The 23,966-nt window shown below is 50.4% G+C and overlaps 5 protein-coding genes across 5 annotated transcripts; 4 read left to right on the forward strand and 1 right to left on the reverse strand.

Moving 5' to 3' along the window:
• Positions 1-1,952: 1,952 nt before the first annotated feature.
• Positions 1,953-5,508, forward strand: N7539_003472 (RTP1/Tango6 family protein; the record flags this gene model as incomplete). Its single annotated transcript, XM_056933074.1, has 3 exons — positions 1,953-2,025; positions 2,100-2,703; positions 2,751-5,508. 3 exons carry the CDS (start codon positions 1,953-1,955, stop codon positions 5,506-5,508), a joined length of 3,435 nt encoding a protein of 1,144 aa, XP_056790615.1.
• A 341-nt stretch (positions 5,509-5,849) lies between these two features.
• On the reverse strand, positions 5,850-8,496 carry N7539_003473 (RNA lariat debranching enzyme; the record flags this gene model as incomplete). The annotated part of the gene is made up of 3 exons (XM_056933075.1): positions 5,850-8,213; positions 8,279-8,380; positions 8,452-8,496. 3 exons carry the CDS (start codon positions 8,494-8,496, stop codon positions 5,850-5,852), a joined length of 2,511 nt encoding a protein of 836 aa, XP_056790616.1.
• Positions 8,497-9,933: 1,437 nt separating this feature from the next.
• Positions 9,934-13,114, forward strand: canA (putative cullin binding protein CanA; the record flags this gene model as incomplete). The annotated part of the gene is made up of 2 exons (XM_056933076.1): positions 9,934-12,621; positions 12,689-13,114. 2 exons carry the CDS (start codon positions 9,934-9,936, stop codon positions 13,112-13,114), a joined length of 3,114 nt encoding a protein of 1,037 aa, XP_056790617.1.
• Positions 13,115-15,015: 1,901 nt separating this feature from the next.
• abfI (putative alpha-L-arabinofuranosidase) lies at positions 15,016-16,011 on the forward strand (the record flags this gene model as incomplete). Its single annotated transcript, XM_056933077.1, has 1 exon — positions 15,016-16,011. One exon carries the CDS (start codon positions 15,016-15,018, stop codon positions 16,009-16,011), a length of 996 nt encoding a protein of 331 aa, XP_056790618.1.
• Positions 16,012-17,928: 1,917 nt separating this feature from the next.
• N7539_003476 (uncharacterized protein) lies at positions 17,929-19,367 on the forward strand (the record flags this gene model as incomplete). The annotated part of the gene is made up of 5 exons (XM_056933078.1): positions 17,929-17,988; positions 18,162-18,382; positions 18,437-18,893; positions 18,954-19,106; positions 19,260-19,367. 5 exons carry the CDS (start codon positions 17,929-17,931, stop codon positions 19,365-19,367), a joined length of 999 nt encoding a protein of 332 aa, XP_056790619.1.
• Between the last annotated feature and the right edge of the window lie 4,599 nt (positions 19,368-23,966).

A 23,966-nucleotide genomic window follows, 5' to 3' on the forward strand; every position in this document is an offset into this window, starting at 1 on the left:
CTCTTTGGACGTTGAGAATAAACGAGTAGCCACAAGGGAGACATTGAGCAGTGACGTCGAGGTCTCACAATGTCCGATAAACGGAGCTTGCCAAAATTGAAATCTCGAAACAATGCCCGACGCGCCTGGAGTAGCATCGTGGATGCTCAATTCCCCGCCCCAACACTTTCCTCGTCACACATTCTTTGTTTCAGAGCTCGGTACTGTCTCATCGCATTTGTTCAGTCGGATGGGTGCCAATCTCTCACGTGTAGCACGGTGTTCTCCGGGATAGGTTTTTGTTTCCTCCCCTGTTCAGCTTGATAGCCAACCAGGAGGGCAGAGTTGAAGCGGACAAAGAACGTCCAGAAAAACCGCTTCCATCTTCTCGAAAGAAGACCAAAGACAAATAAGTCATCATTGGGGTTACCAGCGCCCATCAATCAATCTGCAAACTCCATTGCAGAGAGATGGTTAACAAGGGTGATCAGGACCTTCCGAGGAAGTCAAATTCTGGGGCGGCTGCCGCGAATTGAGGTGTCTAGCCTGCTGTAAAGCACACAACAGGACACAGAGGCTGAAAGTGGGGGCAAGATACCCAGGTATCTCCATCGTAGGAGTACGCACGGGGTAGCAGACAGCTGCATGCGGCGTAGTCAAAGACCAGCACAACCGAACAACGCCGAATAACATCAACTTGGCAGGAGGATATCATTGCCAGCCGGACCAAGACAACAGGCCAATTGCCTCGACAGGAGTCAAGGAACCATAAAGTCATTCAATACAAAAGGACCTCGCGGCAGCTTGGGTTCTTGAAACTGCCTGGGCAGAATCGAGACCTCAAGACTGGTTCTGACGAGTGGATCAAATTGAGGAATGACAATATGGATGTGTGTAATGGCATCTGCTGTGTTCTAGGCGCCGATACCCTGCACCGGACCATGAAGCTGCCCCAGGAATCCGATATTGAACGTCACGCTTGGCCTCCACTTTGCCGCACTGTCTTTGATGCTCCCATGGATAGCCACAAGGACGGGGCATCCGGCGTGCTCCACCCACTTTGGGCCTTCTGAGAAATCCTGTCGACGAAGCATAGAGCAGCCATCCAGTTTTCGACCAACATGAATATCCAGCATAGGAAAACCGACGCTGTGTCAATTAGAGACACGTGCATAGTCAACCGTCTTTTGCGCCAACGGAGGCTCTGGACAAATCGAACAACTTTCATTGGCAATCCATCACAGATCTGCACAACTAATCGTAGTATTCGTCATGTCTACCCCTTGAAGCTTTGATTGCGTTACATCGCCGGTAGGAATAGGGCTTTAGGGTTAGGTTCGGTTCAAAAGCTGTTGCAAAGCTGGAACCAGAAGAGACAAGCCGAGCGAGAGTGCCTCAAAGGGCGAGAGACATGTTGGATCCACCATCATGGGAAACGCGAGATGAGAGCCGAACGCCCTGTGACAGTGTCTTCAAGCGGACAAGAAAAATGACAAAAGAAAGGTTGGCTTTCACGGGTAAGAGCTTCGAAATGACCACCAAGCCAGCCAACATTGAGCACTGCCTTCAAGAGATTCGATTCGGGCAAGACTGCTGAAGAATCAGGAGGAAGAAGCTCCCTGTCTCCCAGGCGCGCCTTGACACCGCGTGCTAGCCAAGCGTCACTGTCACGGTGGGGTGACAAACGCGTATTACATAAGCTCAGCATTACCTAAGGTACTTAACTAAGGTCCACTACGCGCGAGCACGCCCGCCCTTGCACCTGCCACGTTGATAGAGACCGCCCGCCGTAGGCGCACTTGCAATTGCAGCTTTGGCAGGCGGACAGCTTTCCGGCCCGTGCAAGGCGGTGGACGAGTGATTAGGACTAGTCAATTGATTCGGGCCGCATAGCAGGTGTGGAGCCTGCAAGAGTCCATGAAGTCGTCGTGACTGGTCGATCATCTCATTTTACCTTAAACAATCTTTCATGAATGAGTGAAGCTCTCGAGTATGATGCAAAAATGATGGGCGATGACCAGGTCCACCATGCATTTGACGCTGCGAGTCATTTCTTGAAGCCAGTCATCAATAGAGGCACGCAGCTCCTTTGAACGCGTTTTGAGCTCAAGTTTTTATAGCTAATCATAGCCTTGAAGATGAGATTCAACGAGCACAAGGAAAGTCTCTTGTGGAGTCACTCAGTGAATCTGGAGATAATGGTCAATATGGTGAAACGGCTGCTCGAAGAGCCGTCATCGACAGGGCACTTGATCTTCTGCTTGCAATTCATAGAGCCTTTGTGACCTCCGTGGTTCAAGAAGAATCCTATTCAAGGCCAAGGGTTGAGATTGGTACTACAGATCTCGAAGATGCGAGATACCGCCAGATCATTCACGCGCTCCTGGATTTGATCTCCTTGGAAGGCATCTACCCATCCTTGTCCTCAGGCGTCGGGATTCCCCTTCAGCAAAGAGTCATATCGGTGCTACCAGCTGGAATCATTGCAAAGCAGCCCACCATGCCACCGAGCACCACGCCACATGATGAGTCGCTTCTGAACAGGACAATGCATGTCCTACTTAGCATCGTGCAAGATCACAGAAGCAGTATACAGCCTATCATTCGCAGTCGCATCCTCAGTGACCTCATAAGTGGCCTCTCGGACCTCGCCTTCAATCCGAATCTGATTGACTCCGACAAAAAGAGGTCCTCTCGAAACGCATTTCAAGCCATCATAGATACGTACGTATATATGCCATGTGCTGAGATCACTTGCTAATTGATTACAGCTCTCCAAGTGCGGCGCTCCTGCCGACTTTATCTGCATTCCTCCAGACTGAGACCACAGCCTGGTTCAAGTCAGTCATCTCACATCAAATCGCTCGTATTCCAATGCGAGACGGCGGGGTTTTGCATACAATCTTGTTTGTCATGTCGCAGGTGGCTCCATCACTTGGACAAGAAGCTCAAGCGCAGCCCACGAATGGGCCCCAATTCACAGTGCAAGGAATGATGCAGATATCAAGACTTCTGAGTGCAGTTCCGCAGGATACTGAACCATCGATCTACTTCGAAGCGATTGCACCTCAACTTCTAGAGCTGCTTGACGGTGACGACATAGACATGAGGAGGATCGCATCATATACGATCGGAAACGGTATTTTAGGCAAGCGCCCTTACGGTGCACCTGGAAGCATCGGCCACTCAATTTTTATCGAACCAATTTTTGCGACGCTGACTGCCAAGCTCAATAGCAAAACGGCACGCTGGCTTTCAGTACCTCCCTATGCGGACACCAGTGCCCCTCAATCAACACATCAGCAAGGTCCAAGCATTCCCGTTCAGAGCCACCAGATCATCCTTGCTTTGAACAGATTGAAGCTTCTGGCTTTACAGCATCCAAATCCTGGGCTTGTGAAAAGAATTGTATACCCGATCTTACTCCCATTATGGGGTCTGACCTGCTACTCCCAGCAAGAGCAACTCACTGAAATTCACGCTAGTACAATGACTCTGCTGCAGACTTATTTCAGCATTTCAGTTGGTGTTCTGCCTCTGAAGAAACTAGTTGACCATCTCATGTGGGATGGGGGTCCTACTTGGACATTCACTACGGACTTCCACGGTCAAATTGCCTTCAAACCACGTCCGCTATCAAAAAGCAGCCCGGTTGACCTTGTCAAGCATATGGACTCCCTGCAAACCCGGGTTGACCTCTTCATCGGCCTTTTGGGCTCTGATCCAAGCACCGAGGAGCGTATCGCAGACATTTTCCTACATGTCAGCCAATCCTGGCTCGTCCAGTCCCCAAGTCTGGATGGCGCCGCCGAGCGCGGCCGAAGGGAGCAACTCGAAGATACCACAGCCATCCTGCAAAAGTTGATGTGTGCCAAGGTGGCCGAAAGATTGCTTGACAAATTCAAGGACACCCTATCTCGCCGGCCTCTACGCGTCCTAGAACTTATCAAGCAGGTTGTTGACGGGGAGTTATGCAAACTGCGCAGTCAACAAATGTCTAGGTCATCTCGCAATGCTGAAAACGTCTCGTTGTCATCTCTTGCCAATATTGTACCGGAGCGCAGCGAGAGTGAGGAGAATGAACTTGATCAAGACATCTCTGATTCGTTGACAACAGCATTCAGTTTGCTCTCAACCGTGCTTGCATCACCCGAGTTTGCGCTCTCCCAAGACATCAAAATCCTTCTGGAAGCGCTCAAAGAGCACCTCGATCAACTGATTCCGCTTCTCCCAAGCACTCTGGCCAAACCAGCGACTACCTCCTCAATGCTATTGGAGATACAGCTCACCTCCCCTGAAAACACGGAGGTTCAAGCGGCCCCTTCGCATGTCGTGGATCTGGAGACCCACCGCCAGGCATTGGCAGATCTCAGCTCAGACCTACCTCCAGTTCAGGCGGAGGGCTTCTCTCTTCTGTCAAAGCTAGTTTTAAAATCATCACCTGTACTCGACATCCCATCAACGCTGACTCTTCTGCTATCAATAATCACGGACAGCTCTGAGACCCATGCAAATGATGAGTTCATCTATCTAAACGCCATTAAGCTCATCGGTACACTTGCCGCTCGTCACCCGCGCACAGTTGTGAAGACTTTGGTCGAAAACTATGCTGATCCCAGTGAACGACGGACCCTAGATCAGCGTTTGAAGATCGGTGAATCTCTCCTCAGGACGGTCCAAGATCTTGGCGAAGCATTGGCCGGCGAAACTGCCCAAAGTCTTGCAGAGGGTCTCGTTGCCGTAGCTGGTCGCCGTGGCCACAAGCCGGAGACCCAAAGAGCACGTCGGCAGCTGGAAGAAAAGGAGAGGCGAGAGAGAGAGCGCCAAGAGCGAAACAGACAGCCTGGGCTGTCAGAACTCTCGCAGCTCATCGACGATTCGGAACCCGAGTCTCCGGAACAACACGCCTACGCCGCGTCAATCGTCGCCGCATGGGGTGCCGGCGCATCTGCTGATGATGAACCCGAAGACTTGCGTATCCGCGCCTCTGCGCTTTCTGTCCTGGCTTCCGCAGTGCAAACAAATATCCTCGGTCTTGGGCCAATGATCGTCTCCTCTCTGATCGATCTTGCGATGACAACGCTTACACTCGAGTCCACCATCGAGAGCGCGGTCTTACGACGAGCAAGCGTCGTTCTCATACTGGACGTGCTAAAGGCTCTCGACTCGGCACGGGAAGCTCGAAAGGGACAGGGTGTTGGATTCGGATTCTCACTTGTGGATCAAGAGGCGACGCCGTCTTCCCATAGTGGCGACCACCAGGGACCCTCGACAGTCGCAAGTATTCCAAGACTCTTGCGCACTCTTGGTTTCGTTGAGAGCGTTGAGACGGATGCCATTGTACGCGGCCATCTACGTGTGTTGATAGAGAGTCTCGAAGCTTGGATGGAGAAGTCTATCATGTGGGGTATTGGTGCTCGAGACGGTGGTGAACCGCGCTTGGAGCTGGGAGATCGCATCGCGGGCCTGAGCATCGATCCACTAGCTGGAAGAGGTTCTGGGCGGCCTCGTATAGAGGAGATTGAGTAGGCCAGCCTCTAACAAAATGAAAGTCCGTGATAGCATTACAACCCCCATTAGAGAAATAGTAAGGCTCGATCGCAGTGTTTTGATTTCTACTCTAACAAGTATGACCAGTGAATCCAAAAAGCAACTTCTAGTCATCAGAACCTTCTCCTGAACGCATCCTTACATAAAATCTCTGAAGAATAAGATTCACTGTTCCGGGCCACGTCACTATCACCCGTTAGTCGTCATTGCACTTGCAGCATGGGTTGTTAAGAATGCGATTTGGAATAAGAAACAATCGGCGAAATGAAAATGAAACGAAGACGCGAATCCCTTCCAACTCCGAATGGCCATCATCAAAATCAGAAAGCCTGACCTCGTCCATGGCCACGTCCCCGACCAAACCCGCGACCATTGCCTCGACCACCGCCCCGACCACGTCCACGGGCTTGGCCACGGCCGCGATGATTTGAACCACCATGGGACGAGCCGCCAGAGCTTTGAGGGGGGCCGGCGCGAATTCGTGCCTCGATCTCCTCTTCAGTAAGCGCAAACTTGTTTGGGATCTGAAGGAGTGCACAGAACTCGGCAGTCTGGTTATTTGGATACTCTCTCGGCTGGGGAGAATCGAGGAGAGACTCGCTAGGGTCGTACTTGGGTGCGCTGAGCTGGAAGTTCAAGGGAATATCCATGAGGCCACGCTTCTCAATGTTTTCCTCAACCCACGCTTCTTCAAATGCGATGCATGCCCTGTAGTAGTCATCACTCTTTGGGACAGGAGTCTGGGCGTTTCGATCGCCAAGAATGAGCTCTCCGGCAAACACCCGGGTGATAGCAAGCCACTCCCTGTCATATTGCAGTCTCAAGCCGCCGGACGACTTTTCAGAAACGGGTTTGAGTTTCATGAGATCGACGACCTCATCACGATTATGAGGTTTGTCAAGAGCGAGGAATCGCGTAACTTTATTATTCACGGCTTCAGGGACACTCTTTGAGCGAGCTGACTTCACAGTTTGCGGGGCAGGTCGAGCAAAACTGGCAGGTAATTTGCTGCGCAGTTCTTCATTCAAAGCATCAATTTCGCTGTCATTGTGATCAGCGGAACTCGCTTGGCCAGTAGGAAGAGCAGGCATTCGAAGGACATCCCAATTTGGAGAGGATTCGTCCCAGTCATTTGAGCCGTCACCTGATGCGACCTTAACCTTAGCGACCTTAACAGGAGATGGGTTCGCGGATGGATGGTCATCAGTTTCACTTGCAGAACCCAAAGAAATCTCGTCGGAGTTCTTATTCATAAATGCAAGGTAAGCTGCCTTTTCCTCTTCCATAGTAGTAGGGCCCTGTTTCCGCATCTCCATGAGCTTGGTATGAAACTGTCTTCTCTTCTCTTGAGAGGCTCTACCCGCTTCAAGTTCGACTTCATAGGCTTTATTGGCATCGGCGGCGTACTGCTGCCATGCTGCCACGTTCTTCTTGAACTCCTCTGATTGATAGTCGAGACCAGGCACATTCCATGCAGGCGAAAGGTTACGTTGTGGCTGCTCGTCATTCGGAGCATCGACAGAATTGGCGACAGCTGTACTTTTGCGATTTTCAGGGCTCCTCTCCGTCTCACCAGCGGGATTCTCATGGCTAGAAAGCAGATCAGGCGCCTGGAGGACATCACAGTTCATCACAGATTGCTTCCGTTCATTTGACCCACCAACTGAGACCACATCCATCTTTATTTCCTCGACGGGCGATGGATTTCCGGACGGCGGGTCATGACTTTCACTTGCAGAGTCCAGGGAGATCTCGTCGGAATTCTTGGTCATGAAAGCAAGATAAGCTGCCTTTTCTTGCTCCACGGTAGTTGGACCCTGTTCTCGCATCTCCTTGAGCTTGAGGTGAAACTCCCTCTGTTTTTCTCGATTTTCTTTAGCCTCCTTGAGCTCTTTTTCGTGGGTTTCGGCGGCGAATGCATTCCATTCTGCTATGCCCCTCTTCCAGGCCTCCGATAGAGGTTTGACGCGAGGAATTCTTTCTGCCACTGAGTCCCTGGGCTTCGACTCAATCATCCCTGCGGGAATGTCGGCCTCAACAGCCCATTCAGGAGGCTGACCCTGTTGAGCGTCCGTCTTCTTGATGCCCACCCCATCATGTGGGACCACGGCGGCAAATTTGACGTGAAGATGGGCTGCAAACCAGTATGCGGGGCGAAGGTGATCCAATACGTCCCGAGCTGCAACACTGCCAAGAGTGCCATGTTCTGAGTCCTCTTTGAAGCCACGCTTCTTGCGGAAGAGCTCGCGGGAGTTGCCAAAGTTTTCAATACCTCGAGGCCAATCGTGCGACAGACCAACATCAACCTGCGTGTTCACTTGCAGGAGCTTGCGGACATCCAGTTCACGCACATGATAAATGCTGTGGAGGTCATCCATACCGTAGGGGAGTCGCTCAAAATGCGGCTTGCGATAGTCATAGCCCTTCCAGATGCCCGACATGGCGGAGATGCGCAGAGGTCCGAAGCGAATGAGATTAGCGGCCCCAAGATAATAAATGTTTGGAGCTACCCAGCCTCCGTAGTAAAGTTCGAAGAGGTAGTTGCTGGCTTCGTGATTGCCTCCGCAAAAGATTGTCAGGTATGGGGCGACCTTTTCGCCGCCGTAATACTTATGAAAGTCACCCATGGATTTCCACTTGGCAGGAACCGAGATACAAGCCGCATCGCTTGCATTGCGCAAAGCCTAGAACATGTTAGAAACAAGCTGGCTCTTCAAAGTCCCTCGCCATAAAAATGATATACACTCACCTGGAAGTCGCCTCCAATGATGACCAGATCGATAGTCTCCCAGCCTTTGGCCTCAGCCTTAGTCTTGAGGAGCTCGTAAATTTCGTCAAAACTGCCATGAGCCTGAAATTTGATGTCAGTTTAGTCTGCTTTTCTTGGGACACTATTTGTGTGATTAACAAGTCGTAACATACGCAGCCCACGGCAGCAACACGAACGCCGTCCATTTCAGACAGCATGATGGTAGTTAAGTGAAGTGTGAAACTGTCGATATTTCACTCGAGGAAACCAAAAGATGTGTGAATAATTCAACGATCAACAGACGCGCGTCGATGAGGACGTGCTTGAGTTAATCAATGAGCGTCACAAGACTCAGATTTGTTTGGAACTGAAGTGAGACGCAGCGTTGAGGAGTGAGAGATGTGGGAGGAGAAAAAGATAGAAGTTGAAGAAGGGGAGTCACGCATCAGACTTTAGTGCTTGCGCCGAGGGATAAACGTTGCGTCCCAGCAAGCAATCTGTCAGTGTCATCTATAAGTGCCCAGGTAGCTACACGGGATACCTGTTGTGATGAATTGTTTGTCCGATGCAGGTAAACAAGATACTTCACAGTGGTATTACCCATTCGGGGGACGTTGGTAGCAAAATTGATGGCCTGAACAATCAGGTTCGTGGAAATTGATGTCTGGTCCGTGGCAACAAAGCCTTCCCGGGCCTAGCCTTGCCGCTCTTTGATTCGAGACCACCCCAAGTCTTCATATTTTCGTGTTCTGCGCTGCCACCTGCGATTGCCTGAGCAAAGTACCTCGGACACGAGTAAGACAGCCTGCACACTAAGCCTTTGTCTTGCGAGTGCGATTATGGCACCCATTGAGGCGCCACATTTACGTTTTCTCAGCGATGCAGCCAACTTGCTCGCATCTCAAAGCTCCACTACGGCGGCACACCTGCTCTCGGTCCATACGCAGATTTTGCTTGATGAACGCAAAGCCCTGAATACTCATCAGCGAAAGCACCACTGCGGGGGCTGCGGTAATGTCAGGCGCTCTCAATTCTCCCAGATGACTCACGTCAAAGCAAAGCCCAAGAACCGAGGTAGTTCTAAACAGATACATCCGTCTGCCGTCAGAGGCGGCGCTTTGGTATACAAGTGTCTGCGCTGCAATCAACGGACTGTTCTCCCAAGGCACCGATCTGCATCGAGAATTCATCCCAAGGAATTATCGCATACTTCAGGACATTCCGCTCCTTCTACATCTGCGGACAACAAATCTTCATTGGCAGAACCCTCAGAAGTGGCCTTAGGTTCTTCTTCTAGCGCTCAGTCAGCTCCCCCCAAAACCCTGGACAATTCTAATAGTAAGAAAAGGGCAAAGACTCGAAAGCAGGGCGGTTTGCAAGCTTTACTGGCTGCTAAAAAAACGAACCAGCCTTCTTTGGATCTCTTTGACTTTCTTCTATAAGACCGGAACGACACTACTGCTTCAAAGCGCTGCACTCTCGGGTCGGCGAAACCTTTTTACCGGATGCTGGGGAAGCTCCGCGGGGCAGCTCATCTAGCTTCATTTTCCGATCATCAGAATTCATCTCTTCCAGTCCCACAATCCCTCAACTCGCACACGCAACATTTACCAGCCACGTACTCAAATTTACTGTCGCTCTTGTGATCGCCTGTCATGTCGGGCTTTTCCGACTCAGAGGAACATGACCCCCAGACGGATGAGCTCCGCGAGACGGCACTCGTCACCCTCGAGGCCCTGCTGAGCGCTTGCAACCAGCAAATGCAGCCTTACGTCACCAACGCTAGCCAGGCCGCCCTCCGATCCTTGAAATACGATCCCAACGTTGCTGAATTGGAGGATGATGAGGAAATGGGTGGCACACAGGACGATGGCGACGAAGGCAATGTTGAATCTGACTTGGACGACGACGACGAGTTTGGGGAATTCGAAGAAGAAAATGGCTACAGCGACATTGACGACATGAGCTGGAAGGTTCGCCGATGCGCGGCAAAGCTCCTGTTCACCTTGATTTCCTCCTATGGCCGCAGTAGCACCCTCGACGATAAGACTCTCTACCAACAAATTGCACCGGCATTGATTGCCAGGATCAGTCGCGAGCGCGAGGAGAGTGTGAAGATGGAAGTGATTTCAACTTTGACTGTGCTGGTGCAGAAGACAAGCGAGGGCTCCGTGGTCCTCGCTTCAAGCGACTTCATGGAAGCTGTGGGTGGTTCGAAGAACACACGGAAACGCAGACGCCAAGACAGTGATGCCAACATGGTTGATTTCGAACCTGGAACGAGCACATCATCTGCCTTGGACTCACCTTTCATGCCATCTTCGCCAAAATCCGGCCCCCAGGCTGATCTCGCGCGGTCTGTTCCGATGATTATTCAAAGCTTGGTCAAGGCCTGGAAGCAAGCTTCTATGCCCCTACGTCAGGCTATCATCGCTCTTTTGAGAAGTCTCACCCTCGTTCACTATGGGGGACTCGCGAATCATCTCCAAGATATTCAATCTCTCATTGTGGACGCTCTGAAATCCACGTCGCATGTCGGTAGCTCGACCGCTCATTCTGGGGCTGCTGTGAGCGCCGGCTCCCTCCAGATCGAGACCCTGAGTCTCATCGCTGCTATTTCAGTGACCCATCGCTCAGAGGCTCTTCTGCCCTTCCTGGGCGCTCTGGTCCCTGGTGTCGTCGGTACTGTCAACGATCGTAATTACAAAGTGAGCAGTGAGGCTCTTGGGACTGTTGAGCAGATATTCAAGGCCATGACTCCCCCTCGCACCTCCACTGCTACGCCCGAGAGTGCGAACCAAGTGACGCAGCTTTATGATGTCGTTTTGGCTCGTATTGCTGACACGAGCGCGGATTTAGAAGTACGTCAACGGGCCATTCATGTATTCGGTGTCATTTTGGCTCTGACTTCGGGTCAGCAAGCTTCCGAATTCCTCAAATCTGAACAGCGCGTCAAGGGTCTCTCTGTACTGGTCGATCGATTGAAAAATGAGACCACTCGCCTCGCTGCCGTACGCGCCATTGATGATGTGGTTGTTCTTGCTACCCGTCCGACAGATGCGAGCTCTGGTTGGGTGAACGAGATTGCCCTCGAATTGGGGTCTAACCTGAGAAAGTCCGACAGAGCTCTGCGGGGATCTTGCTTGGAGGCACTTCGCAGCGTGGCCATGAATTCCAGCATTCGGTCCCAGTTGAGCTCGGATACAATGGTCACGCTTGAGAGAGCACTCCTTCCTTTATTGGTGACGCCTGACTTCCACCTTCTTACGCCTGCCCTGATTATTATGGCCAAGATCATACCTGGAAACTCACAGTTACTTGTCAATGACGAGTTGATATCCTCTATTTGCTCAATCGTCAAGCAACCGCTTGTTGGCACCGTTCTCAAAGCGCTCCTTCTTCTGGTGAAGGTTATTGGGGACGAAGGTGCGGGCGCCCAATTAATGCAGAGTCTTCTGCAGAATGTTGGCATCATGGGTGACCCTTCGGTAGTCGGGCGAGCTGTGGGCACCCTTCTGGTTCACGGCGGATCGAATCTAGGCGTCGGAATGGAGGACTTCTCTAAAGAACTACAAACTGCCAAGGATGACAGTCGCAAGTGCCTTGCTCTTGCAATCCTGGGCGAGATTGGATTGCGTATGGGCGCTCACTGTGCGCTCACGCCGGACACATTCATGGCACATTTCGATTCCGGCTCAGACCATGTCCGCCTTGCTGCAGCGACAGGCCTCGGAAACGCGGCAGCCGGTAGTGTGAAGACCTACCTACCTGTTGTGATGAACGGCCTCCAAAAATCCAATCCGCAAAGCTACCTGCTGCTCCACTCTGTTCGAGAACTGCTTCAACATCCAGAGGTTGTTCGGCCCGAACTGGCCCCTGCGGCAGACAAGCTTTGGCAGGCGCTGCTCGTCGTTTCAGAAGAGGAAGATAACCGCGCAGTGGGAGCAGAATGTGTGGGTCGCTTGGCGTTGATCGATCCCGTTAACTACATTCCACACTTCCAAGATTGTCTTGATGATTCGAATGCTATTGTACGCAGTGTGGCAATTTCGGCGTTCCGTTTCACCCTCACCGACTCCAGCGATGCTTACAACGACGTTCTACGCCCTCTCATGGCGCCTTTGCTCAGCAAGATGCTCAAGGACGATGACCTCGGCAATCATCGCCTCGCATTGACGACCCTGAACTCCGCTATTCACAACAAGATGTCTCTGCTTCTGCCCCACTTGAATGATTTACTTCCATCTGTCTTGGGAGACACCGCCATCAAGCCTGAGCTGATCCGCGAGGTTCAAATGGGCCCCTTTAAACACAAGGTTGACGATGGTCTTGATCTGCGCAAGGTATGAAACATCCCTAGCAACCGCGCCCGTGTTCCTACCACAGCCCCGAGACTGACACACTGGACAGAGCGCTTACGAAACGCTGTACGCATCGCTCGACACCGCTTTCGCGCGTAGTCATATTTCTGAGATCCTTGACCGAGTTGTGGTGGGAGTTGAGGATGAGCAAGACATTCGAGCCATCTGCAACCTCATGACCTCTAAGTTGACGGTGATTGCCCCCGAAGAGACTCGACGTCGCCTTGACGCGCTGTCGGAGCGCTACACCTTGGTTCTCTCCTTCAAGCCCAAGGATAATGCGGTCAAGCAGGAATTGGAAAAGGCACAGGAAGCTTCGCTTGGGATCCTCAAGATCACAAAGGAGCTCAATAAGGCATACTCCGGGACGGAACCACACAAAACCTCGAGTGAATTGCACAAGTGGAAAGGATATGTCGAATGGGCGCGAAAGACCTTTGCCACGCAATGGCAGTCCTTGGACTCGGATTACTAAGGGCAGAGGATGATCCCACCATCCATTGGGGAAGCCTCAGTCCAGACAACTTCTAGACCCACGACTTCCGGAGCTTTCTGTGGCGAGCTGGTCTCCGGCGGGGTGGAGCGCGCTGGATTCCATACCCTTAAGTTAGGACAATGTCCGCTCGAATCCACCGCAGTAATTCCAATTCTCCCAGCTTGGCTTTGATCGTCTTCGCTGTGGATGCCGCACACCGACTCGTTTATTGATCCCATGGTGTGACCGTATCTCAATCTACAGTATGCTCCATTAATTATCTGGCTTCGACATATGTACATAGAAGAATGATTCGCAGTCCATTTTCTCACGAAAGTGTGCCAGTCAAAAGCCGTGCCCATCATTATCACTGTTTATTTCTGGCTGTCATCTACTAACAAGTCAAGACTGTAGCTATGTGTACGTTGCTATTGAGTCGTGCTAATCGTCTCCCTCTCTGCGAAATAGGTGCATCTCAAACACCGGTCCCGACTGTGGTCTCCAGGCCTAGGCCCTTGTCATAATCTGCCGTCGGTTCCAACCCTCTCCGGCACGTAGCGTGTTCGAGATGTGCCACTAGCCTAGTCACCACTTAAAACGACGCGAAGGGGGAAAATCTTAGCAGAGGACAAATGTGGACGCTGTGGGACATTTTCATTTACCATTTGAAACAACTTTAATATGCGACCCGCACCCATCATTGGCCTCTGGGGAGCTGCATAGCATTCGGCGGTAATCAAAGACTGTTGTGTTCCCCTCGACTGTGTTATTATTATGGTCATGTGATTGTGATGGATACGAGTGTCATTCGTGTAATGAATATGCAGTACACGATACAAAATTTACCTCACGAGTCAGGGTCTGCCGGTCTGGTATGTACATAGGAGGGTAGCCTGTCTGCCGTTTCAAGATGTCTTAACACTTGACTCCCGGAGATCAACCTAAAACAGACAGGGTTCAGGGTCTTTCTCCGAGATCATCACGATCCTTCTATATTCGGAGTCCCCCCTTCGCTACAGCCTGGATTGACCCTTTGTTTTAACCGGCGAACAAGTCGCGATGCCAAACAGAACCAGTCACAAGTCGTCCTTCTTTTGTCTCAGAGGACCTGCGTCACTGGTCAAGGAAAATGGACCTTAGTGCCGAGCTCCAGAATTCATCCTCCGCCTCACCACTCCCACCATCTGTTGGGCTCCGTCTCAGACGACCGGCTTGGCATGTCTCCATCGGCAAAGAGGCTTGTCGAGAATAGTAAAATTCCGATGGCCTTGCCGCGTCACTCAGGTTCTTCAGCAATCCAGATGGATTGGTCTCTGTTCCCCGCAATTTCCACCGGTTAAAAGAGGGTCCAGGGTGGCCATTCATGCCTCCATTCCCGACCAGCGCCGCACCATCTCGGTGCTAGTGCCATCATGCTACGAGTGCGGCAGTCTGACTGAAGAATCTCGGCTGCCGGAGGGATCCAGTTTTCACTCTCCGAAGTGCCGCCTGAATAAGATGCTGAAACATCGGAACACCCCGATTCGAATTGACAACTAAGACATTGGGTGCGCGTGTCGGAATGAATCGATGGCTAAGCTACTTCACCGTCCCTTCTCTCTCTCCATCGGGCTCTCTCCACTGTGGAGCTACTCCAGTCTTGTGCTAGAGATTACCTCCTGTGTCGATTCATCTGACGATAGACGATAGGGGGGCAAAATCAAGATTGGACGAGGAGAGTGGAGGACAGGACAAAGACAGAGTGAAAGAGAGAGAGAGGGAGAAAGAAGTCGAAGGGCTATATAAACTGATCAACCATCGCGCCTGTTCGATGGTTTTATTTCACTCATAACCTCGCTTCCTTTCATTCCTGTTTATACTTTTGTTTTGTTCACCAGTCTTTGCCACCTTTTTTCATCAACATGCGTTCTCCTATTACCAACCTCGACCTGTGGTCGTCCTTCACTGTTCTTCTCGCATCGGCTGGTACCCTTGCGTCTGCCGCTTGCCCTATTCCTTCTCAGGGTCAGTACAAGTGGTCCTCCACCGGTGCTCTGGCCCAGCCTCAGCACGGCTGGACCTCTATCAAGGACTTCACCAACGTTGTCTACAATGGCAAGCACCTTGTCTACGCCTCTGTGGCCGACGCCCAGGGCAACTACCACTCCATGAACTTTGGCCTTTTCAGCGACTGGTCCCAGATGGGCTCCGCCAGCCAGAACGCCATGAACTTCAATGCCGTGGCCCCTACTCTGTTCTTCTTCGCTCCGAAGAACATCTGGGTTCTTGCCTACCAGTGGGGTGCTACCGCCTTTTCCTACCGTACCTCCACGGACCCCTCCAATGCCAATGGCTGGGGTCCTCAGCAGGCCCTGTTCACCGGCTCGATCTCCAACAGCGGCACCGGTCCCATCGACCAGACCCTGATCGGTGACAACCAGAATATGTACCTGTTCTTCGCCGGCGATAATGGCAAGATCTACCGCTCCAGCATGCCCCTGAACAACTTCCCCGGCTCCTTCGGCAGTGCTTCCGAAGTTGTCATGAGCGACTCCACCGCCAACCTCTTCGAGGCTGTCCAGGTCTACAAGGTCTCTGGTGACAACAAGTACCTCATGATCGTTGAGGCCATGGGTGCTCACGGCCGCTACTTCCGCTCCTTCACTGCCTCCAGCCTGAACGGCCAGTGGACCCCCAACGCTGCCACTGAGAGCGCTCCCTTCGCCGGCAAGGCCAACAGCGGTGCCAGCTGGACCAACGACATCAGCCACGGTGACCTCGTCCGCACCAACCCCGATCAGACCATGACCATCGACATGTGCAACCTCCAGTTCCTGTACCAGGGCCGTGACCCCAACGCCAACCCCGGCTACAACGTTCTGCCTTACCGCCCCGGTGTCCTCACCCTCAAGCACTAGATGGGTTCTTGCCTCTGTGCAACCTCCCCTCAACGCTGGAAATGGATCTGAGCAAATCGAGACGAGACCGGCGTTGACGCCTGGTTTCTAGTCTCTTGTGTATAATAAAGTGTCTTTTTTTCTCATAGGCGGGGCTATCAATGCCCTGGAAGCCAAAATCGAAAACAAGATTTCCCCTATGTATCCTGCGTCTTCATCTCGTTCCTAATATATTCAACATCATCAAGAATAGTGGATTGCGTATGGAGGAGGTGAATTATAAAATGTAGTCACATGCAAAGACAAGTCACTAGATTGAGTCATTGATTTGATGCACAGCCTTCATATGAGTACGGATGAAGTGAGAAGCCCATTTTCTTAAGGAGGTTGTTATTGTATTGTCTTTTTTGGGGGGGCCAGCCAGTGGAATGTAGTCGGGTCGACTTAAGGTTCCATCAGTGGGCAACCCGACTTGATGGGCAATCTTGATTGAAATGGAAAAGACTAACCTTGCCTAGGTAAGTTCAGTTTAGATGGAAGTTTCATGCAATAAGCCCAGATACCATGACAGGACTTCCATGAGGATGACTGACAAGCCACGGGCGGGGTTTCTCCCATAATTGAAGGATTTATGTATGGATATACACTGGATGTAGGCCTTATCGGCTTGAACTTACCTCGAGGTCAAATCATTGAGCATACATATAGGTATCTAGAGTGGATTGGGTTTATGATGGAAGGTGGCAGATGAGAGTCATGAATTGATCTGGTGTTGATCTTGAAAGTAACCTTCAATAGACGCGGAAATGTTTCCCCTATCCCAATGGTAAGGTAGGTACACTATACGTACCATTTTTCCTATGCCGGGTGGGGTTTTCCTATCTTACATAGATGCCGCCGCTTTTATGAGGGCGCTCAGAGTCAGGCTCACTGAGTAAATTTCCGTCTGGGCTCAGACTCACTGAGCTGCCCAGTGAGTGCTCAGTGACTGTGATTGGCTGCTCTCTGATCCATCACTTATTACGCGGAGGTTGATCAAAAAGCATCTATTCAAGCACTTAGTCGATGCTCAGTCCATACCCAAAAGAGCGCTTTGCCCCACAGTACTGTTTATCTTACGACCTACTTTTTGATGGACCTCATCTTTCACAGTGCCCCTGTTTTTTGAGGTTCTCGATCTTCCAATCTGGTTTCCTCTCAAAAAATAACGCACTGGAACACGATGACGCAAAAATGGAGGGCTTGGGTCCTATCTATCATGCACCGGCGCAGAGATAAAGCTGTCCTCGGTCATCGGTCTACGAAGATCTGTCTGTGCCCAAGTACTGAAGTACAAATTGAAGCTATGTCCCTTATTTCAAGGTCTCGCACAGATTTCCTTCGTCCTTCACTTCCCTCACCCCTCCAATTGAGTCCTTCCGGCGTGGTTTTAGGGTTCTTTTAGTCATGGGTCGAAAGTTTTTCTTTGCTCACCGAAAGGAAGTAGCAAAGACCGGCTATGTTTTTGGCGATCATGCAGCTGAGGACTCTACCCAAGAAAAAGATAAAAGGACCACATGCTCCTCAAAGAATTTGTTCGCTGGTACAGTCAATTTGCAACGAGACAAAAAAGTAGAAATGGCGACCAGTGATGACATCGGTTCTCAATTGTACTGAAAGGCTGTTTGGTGGGATTGCAGAACTGCAAATCAAACTTGTGATGGACGACCGGAGTGAGATATATAACGTAAGCTGTCGGTACATTCCACGGCGCAAGCAATCCAAGTTCACCTGGACTGGACTAAGCCCTACCAAGTCATCGCTGACATCACCGACGCGATTTCCATTTCCTATTCTCTTACGCTCTTTCCTTCCCTTTTCCCGCCAGCCTCCTTCTCTCAACCTGACTACTTTCTACCTCTCTCTATATTCATTCCCAGCCCTTTTCTCCCCCTCATCATGTCGAGATTCAGGATCCCACTTGCTTCGGCGAGTCGCTTGAACTCACTCGGCGGCGTCGTCTCCCCGACCGAGTCTCAAGCTTCGTCGTCCGATATCCCATCTTCTTTGGCGAGCCGTGCAGACTCTGGCACCGGCCACCCCTCCCCCCGGAATCCCAAGATTCTGCAGGCATCCAGCCTTTTTCGACGAGTCGCGTAGACTCTGACACTGGCTTTCTCTCCCCAACCGAGTCCCAAACTCGTCCCTTATATTGGGACTCTACTCGGGTGAATTCGGTGCAGCGGTACCAGGATATATCCGAGACTCTGAGCTTTATCACCCTAGAACTGGAAAAGTGGCAACAACAAACGTCGGACTTTCTTCGCGGGATTACGGTCTACCTCTTCACAGACGTACGTCGTGAGTGGGGGAACGCTCTTTTTCAAGCCATCGATGAAAGATTCCGGGTACGGTGAGTTTACCTCTTTAATCGCAGATTTGGCTCTTTGAAGACTGATTTTTTAAGGAAAACCTGGGACTCTCAAGCTCGAACATTGAGTCTCAAAATGCCGACCCAAGGACACGACATCGCTCAAAAATGGGTCATCAATTCCGTCGTGGATTGGAAGGACGATGGAATCATTAGCAAGGAAGAATGGAGAGGTCTGAAAATCGGCTTTGGGACTACTTTGAAGCTACCCATGTCTCCATTCCCGAAATTTCAAAAGGAGCCTGATATCTACATTCGGCCGTACGACTCTGATTCAGAATTCCTTCCCCCAATTGCTTTCGAAATTGGATGGTCAGAAAATGCCTCGAGGCTTAAGGACGATGTCCGCATTCTCCTTGAAGGAGGAGGCGGCCATATCCGGGTCGTGATTGTGATCGACTGGTATTTACAGAAGGATGGTCTTACTGTTACTGGCAAAGTGGATCTTTGGAGGCGAGGCTTAGATGGCCATCCTATTCACGAGCAGTCCGAGGTATGTCCAAACATTCGATGGCCGGCCTTTTCTAAGTATTTATGGTCTAACATCTCCCAGGATATTTACCCTGTTCCAAGGCTGCTTCGAGGCCAAGGCCAACGTCTCGGAGTCACACTTGACGACATATTCTTGACCACCCTACGAGCCAATCAAGACCCAAAAACTATTGTATACTTCGATATCGGGCAATTGCGTGAGGAAGCCGACAAGGTCTTTAAAGAGCTGAAACTCAAAACCGCTTGACCTTATATCATCTCCTATCAGCTTGTTGCTCTTATGGTTAGAATTTTGCCTTAATACGGTCAGCCACCAGCCTATATAATTAATAATAATACCTAATTCCTTTCTTCAATTTCTTTCAAGGCTAGATGGTTTGAAACAACGTCAAGACTCAAGGACGATGTCCGGATTCTGCTTGAAGGAGGCGGCCGTCATATTCGGATCGGGATTATCATTAACTGGTATCTCTAGAGAATGATATCACTATCACTAGCATAGCGTATTCTCAGAGGCGAGCCTTAAATGGCTAGCCCGTTCATAAGTAGTCTGAGGTATATCCAAATATTCGATGGCGGTTTTCGAGTTTCATATAGTCTAACTTCTCCTAGGACATTAATCCTACTTTAAGGCTACTTCAAGTAAGTTCGACGTAGACTCTAGGAGAGCCCCGTAACACTGCGTCCTTGCATAGAGTCATTCTATAGATTTATGTAGAAACGAGGAGAAACTGGCTTAAGGAAATTTGAACTTTTAGTGGTATTCTAGTACATGCAAGTAAATATGTGCGAGTAGCAAATCGCAGCAAAAGGAAAATTATTCCGAAGCTCCACCCTTCAATTTCGGACGCCATTCGATTGACTACCTCTCGTCTCTTTCAGTGCACACGTTGTCGTTTGTTCGCCTTGATAACTGCGGATAGTAAATCATTTTCTCTAGTCAATATAGAATTCCAGTCTGCATCAGAGATAGCCATCGAGTTGGAAAAAGCAGTGAACCTGGTGTAGATATCTAGTGAGCTGGTTGATCGAGGACGCGAATTTCAAGTGAGAATACGTTGCGGAGATTTCCATAGCCATCTCTAAGGTATTTTCCAATACTTCCAGCCGCTCGGTCAAGACGCGTATTTCCATGTCCTCGAAGGCACCAGAGATGCCAGAATCCGGGTTACTAGGATCATCAGCCCGCTCTTTGAAAACGTTTCGATGTCTTGTGCAGGTAACTTGGTTGCTCAAAGTCGCTATCCAAATGTAATGCGGGCTCGACAAGCTCTCGAAACCCCGACGAGACGTCAAGTCCCCGGAGACCCCAAAGGACTTTGGCCCAAGGCACGAACATGCGAATAGCCTCATCAAGGAATATTGTAACCCCGAAGATAATACAAGACTTGAATACTGTGTTTACAAGAAATTGACTGGCTAAGTATTAATGCAAATCCTCCTATCGCCTTTTCGACAGAGGAGAGTCGGTAATAATGTTCTTCCTAAAACTTAGCTTGTAAGGAAGGTGTTTTTGAGATTATTCGGGCGGTCAAGAATGCTATCCTGAGTAGCCTCTGCGGCTTGTATGGCGGAATTATTGTTTCTCGTTGATTCTGTCATTATGAAAGGAGGAACTAGAATAAGTTAGCAGATAGCTCTTAAACAGAACGACAAAGGGTGAACTTATTATAGTACGCAGGGGCGGTTTATCTCCCTAGAAAGATATACTTAACTGAGAGCGATAAAGGCGATTATTGTGAAGAGCTGTAGCAGAATTGATTCAATTGTACTAGGCCAACATGCTCTTTACAATAATCTTACAGTAAGGAAAGAAAAGTGGGCCATCTCCGTAACCGGATGGGGCTGAAGACCGCGGTCACGTGGCCATATGCGGGCATCAGCCGTTACAATGATTTCTTTAAGGTGGGAGGGTTTAAATATATATCCTGATTGGAATTAACACTATCTATCACTAGCACGTCTTTAGGAGTACGACCGGCCGGAGCGGAAGAAGGAAGCAGTTCTGGCGGGGACGGCTTGTTGTCTGAAAGCAAGGGTGGGGACACCTGTACTTATAGATGGACGCTGCATAGCTACCTTAGGGTGGCTGGGACAGTCTATGAATAAATCAATCAATCAGTCAACGTCTTTAGGAGTACTACCTAAGTTTTGAGTTCCTAGGAATCTAGAATGGTTATAAGCGAATTAGTGAAGACAACACGCGTCCACAAAATGGCGTGGAGTCTGATAGGCTCCCAGGAATATCCAGCAGGTTTCCCAGGAACAATCTCTTTTGGCGGCTGCTCAGCCCGGGAAGAAAGAGGTCAGTCAAACAGGCGTTCCGGTGCGCATGCTTAACAGAGAGAAGCTGTGCTTTGTTGAGGTTTCAGCAGTCTTCAATGCCGCTGAGGCCTTAGTAGATAGTAGGTAGTCCTCCCTGAGGCACACTAGCCTTATACGGTAACGTGGATCTTCGGGAAGTGTGTATAGCACACTCCCACTCAGGGGTTATCTTAGATATCTTCAATATTACTCAATTGGCTGGCATATGCTATCGCTCCTCCTAGACCCTATCCCTCATCTCAACATGCTTCGCCATTACATTCATAACAGTCTTTTCCTAGCGGGGCCTTGCCCAGAGTGAGACTTATGGTCTCCTAGTATATTCTTGTAATTGTTCGAAGACTAGTACTCCCTTCATGCCTATCCAGTAGACCGTGGAACCAGTAGGCAAGAGTTCCCAGGAGCATAGAGTCTAATTGATTGATAGGTTGGGCGATTAACTATTAGGCTCCATCGAGGCTCAATGAATATCAGTAAGCGTACCAAAATGAAACGTCAGGCCATTGATGCCAATGCTTTTTCGATGGGACAGTGGGGGCAATCTAAAGAACGAGGATTTCACGTGGATGGGGCTAGCGTATTGCGTTTTATTGAGATACCTTAGGCTCAGGTTGTGCTCAGTGAGCAAATCAGAGCGCTCAGTGAGTGGATCATACTCAGTGAGCAGATCCGTACTACTGCCTTACATAATGCTCACTGATCGGATCAGAGCGCTCAGAGACGTGCTCAGTTCTACTCAGTGAGCAAAAGCGGCGAGGGTCTGAGTACGAAAACGGAAAGGGATAGCCAAGACCTGGCATAGGAAATCCGGTCGGTAAGTAAGGCAGATCATTGATGATCCATCAACATGAAAGTTAAAATTAATTGACAACTTTAAGGTTTCTCCGTCAAGTTTGAGCCTCATGCCCATGCTGGCAGCAGCATAGCCTCCAGCTTCGAATCGACCGGTCGGCAACACACTACTTGGTCGCCACTGAAACCGGCTCATGGATAAGACCATCTAGAGAATACCTTATCCATCCAGGCCTACCTACCTACCTACCGACTGTAGCAGGGCGTCCACGGATTGACGAAATGTATGGTCAGCATTATGATGGTGAGATAAGTACCAACCATCTCCTGTACTTCATATTTGACACAACAACAGAACAATCACACTTTGGTAGTCAAACATCTTCAAGACTCACGCCAGGTCAAATTCAGTCGATGGTCAAGGCGCGGGCATATATAGATACCAGACGCTGTCACGCTGGTGATGACCGATCTTGTTGGAAACCCTCACAATCAACTCATCGAGGTAGACTGACAGACATTTGGCCCCCTTGGTCTCAGCCCTGCCCGTGTCTGAATGACATACTTTATGTCATGACTCCTGACAGGCTGGTGGTTCGTAACTTCGTATGAATTGGGATTGTGGAGATGGGAACCGAAGCAGCCTGCAGTTGCACTGCCCTGGGCATGTAACTGCTGCAGGGCCAGGCGCCTGTGTACAATACGGTACGGTCGGTACTGATGATCGCGTCCTGGCATTGGCGAGGATTTAGTAATTAGTAAATTACTACTAGTCATTACAGTAGTACTGTACTGCCCGAGTGTATCTTACTAGGTATATACAAGCGTAAAGCGTTCGGTTCTCGAAAGTTACAGTATCTTGGTTTCGATGGCTTGATGTGCAAGACGGCCAGCAAATGGTCTACCACCCCTTTGAGAGGATTAAGCTCGCAGGTTATATCTTTGCCTGAGTTGAGTCGAGGACAATCATGACAATTGCTTGATTAAAAACCGAAGAAGGTAGCGAAACCTCTTCACCCTCGAACCTTGAATGCACCGTCGGGAACAAGGGGCTAATCCGGTTTGAAGTCCAATGTTTCGATGTGTCGTATGCCAAGGCTGCCAAGCTTTCCAGGGGCTCTCCCGTTGTCATGTACGAATGTATCAGGTACCTTTTCTCCGTACTGTTACAACTTGCGCTGGGATCGGGGCTTCTGTCGTGATGCGCCAGAGCATAGACTCTCTTATCAACATGTGGATTCAGGGTCTGAGAGATTCACCGACTTGGAGGACGGACCAACGTCCTTTCCTTGTAGAGTTGCTTGCATGGAGGACGAATGAACGATACGACCCGTATTCGGGTCCGCCGTGGGAGCGGTTACGATTTGGGACATGTGGGCCACTGGGTTCAAGGTTCAAGGTAGAAAGGTACTGCAACCTTGACGTGGTGGTTCTGCATTTGTGTCCCAGTGAGTGCTCCAGGAGGAGAAGGCCCAACAGCAACCATCTTGACCGACTCGCTCTTCCCAAGTCAGAAACCGGACTGTCAGTACGCTCAGGCACCGGGCCCGGTGCCTCATGACTCTTTGGACAGCGTTGCAGTGATGTCAAGAGATGCACAGCCGCGATGCTACAGCTACAGCCTTCGGACAGTGGAGAGCTTGCCCCCAGTAGTGTGGACCCATGTTCTGTGTCGGCCCCCAATGTCAGAGGTGAAAATAATCAGATCATTGGCAGTGAATTTGGAACGCCTGATTCGAGACTTGGTGTTGCTCGTGTCCACTGTCCAGAGTGTCCACTGCTCCCCAAACGGACTGGAGTCCTGGACCAGTCCGATGGACAGGGTAACATGTACCGCCATTCGGAGTCTCCGCCGCCCACTGCTTGGCTATGCAGTGGGCTTCGTTGCTCGTTTCGAAACTCTCCAAGTTTTCTAATCCTCTTTTTCAAACCGATTTGGCTCTTTTTCCTTCCTCAT

Source organism: Penicillium diatomitis, assembly GCF_028827545.1.
Source record: "Penicillium diatomitis strain IBT 30728 chromosome Unknown utg000004l_segment0_segment0, whole genome shotgun sequence".
In the NCBI taxonomy this organism is placed as follows: Eukaryota; Fungi; Ascomycota; class Eurotiomycetes; order Eurotiales; family Aspergillaceae; genus Penicillium; species Penicillium diatomitis.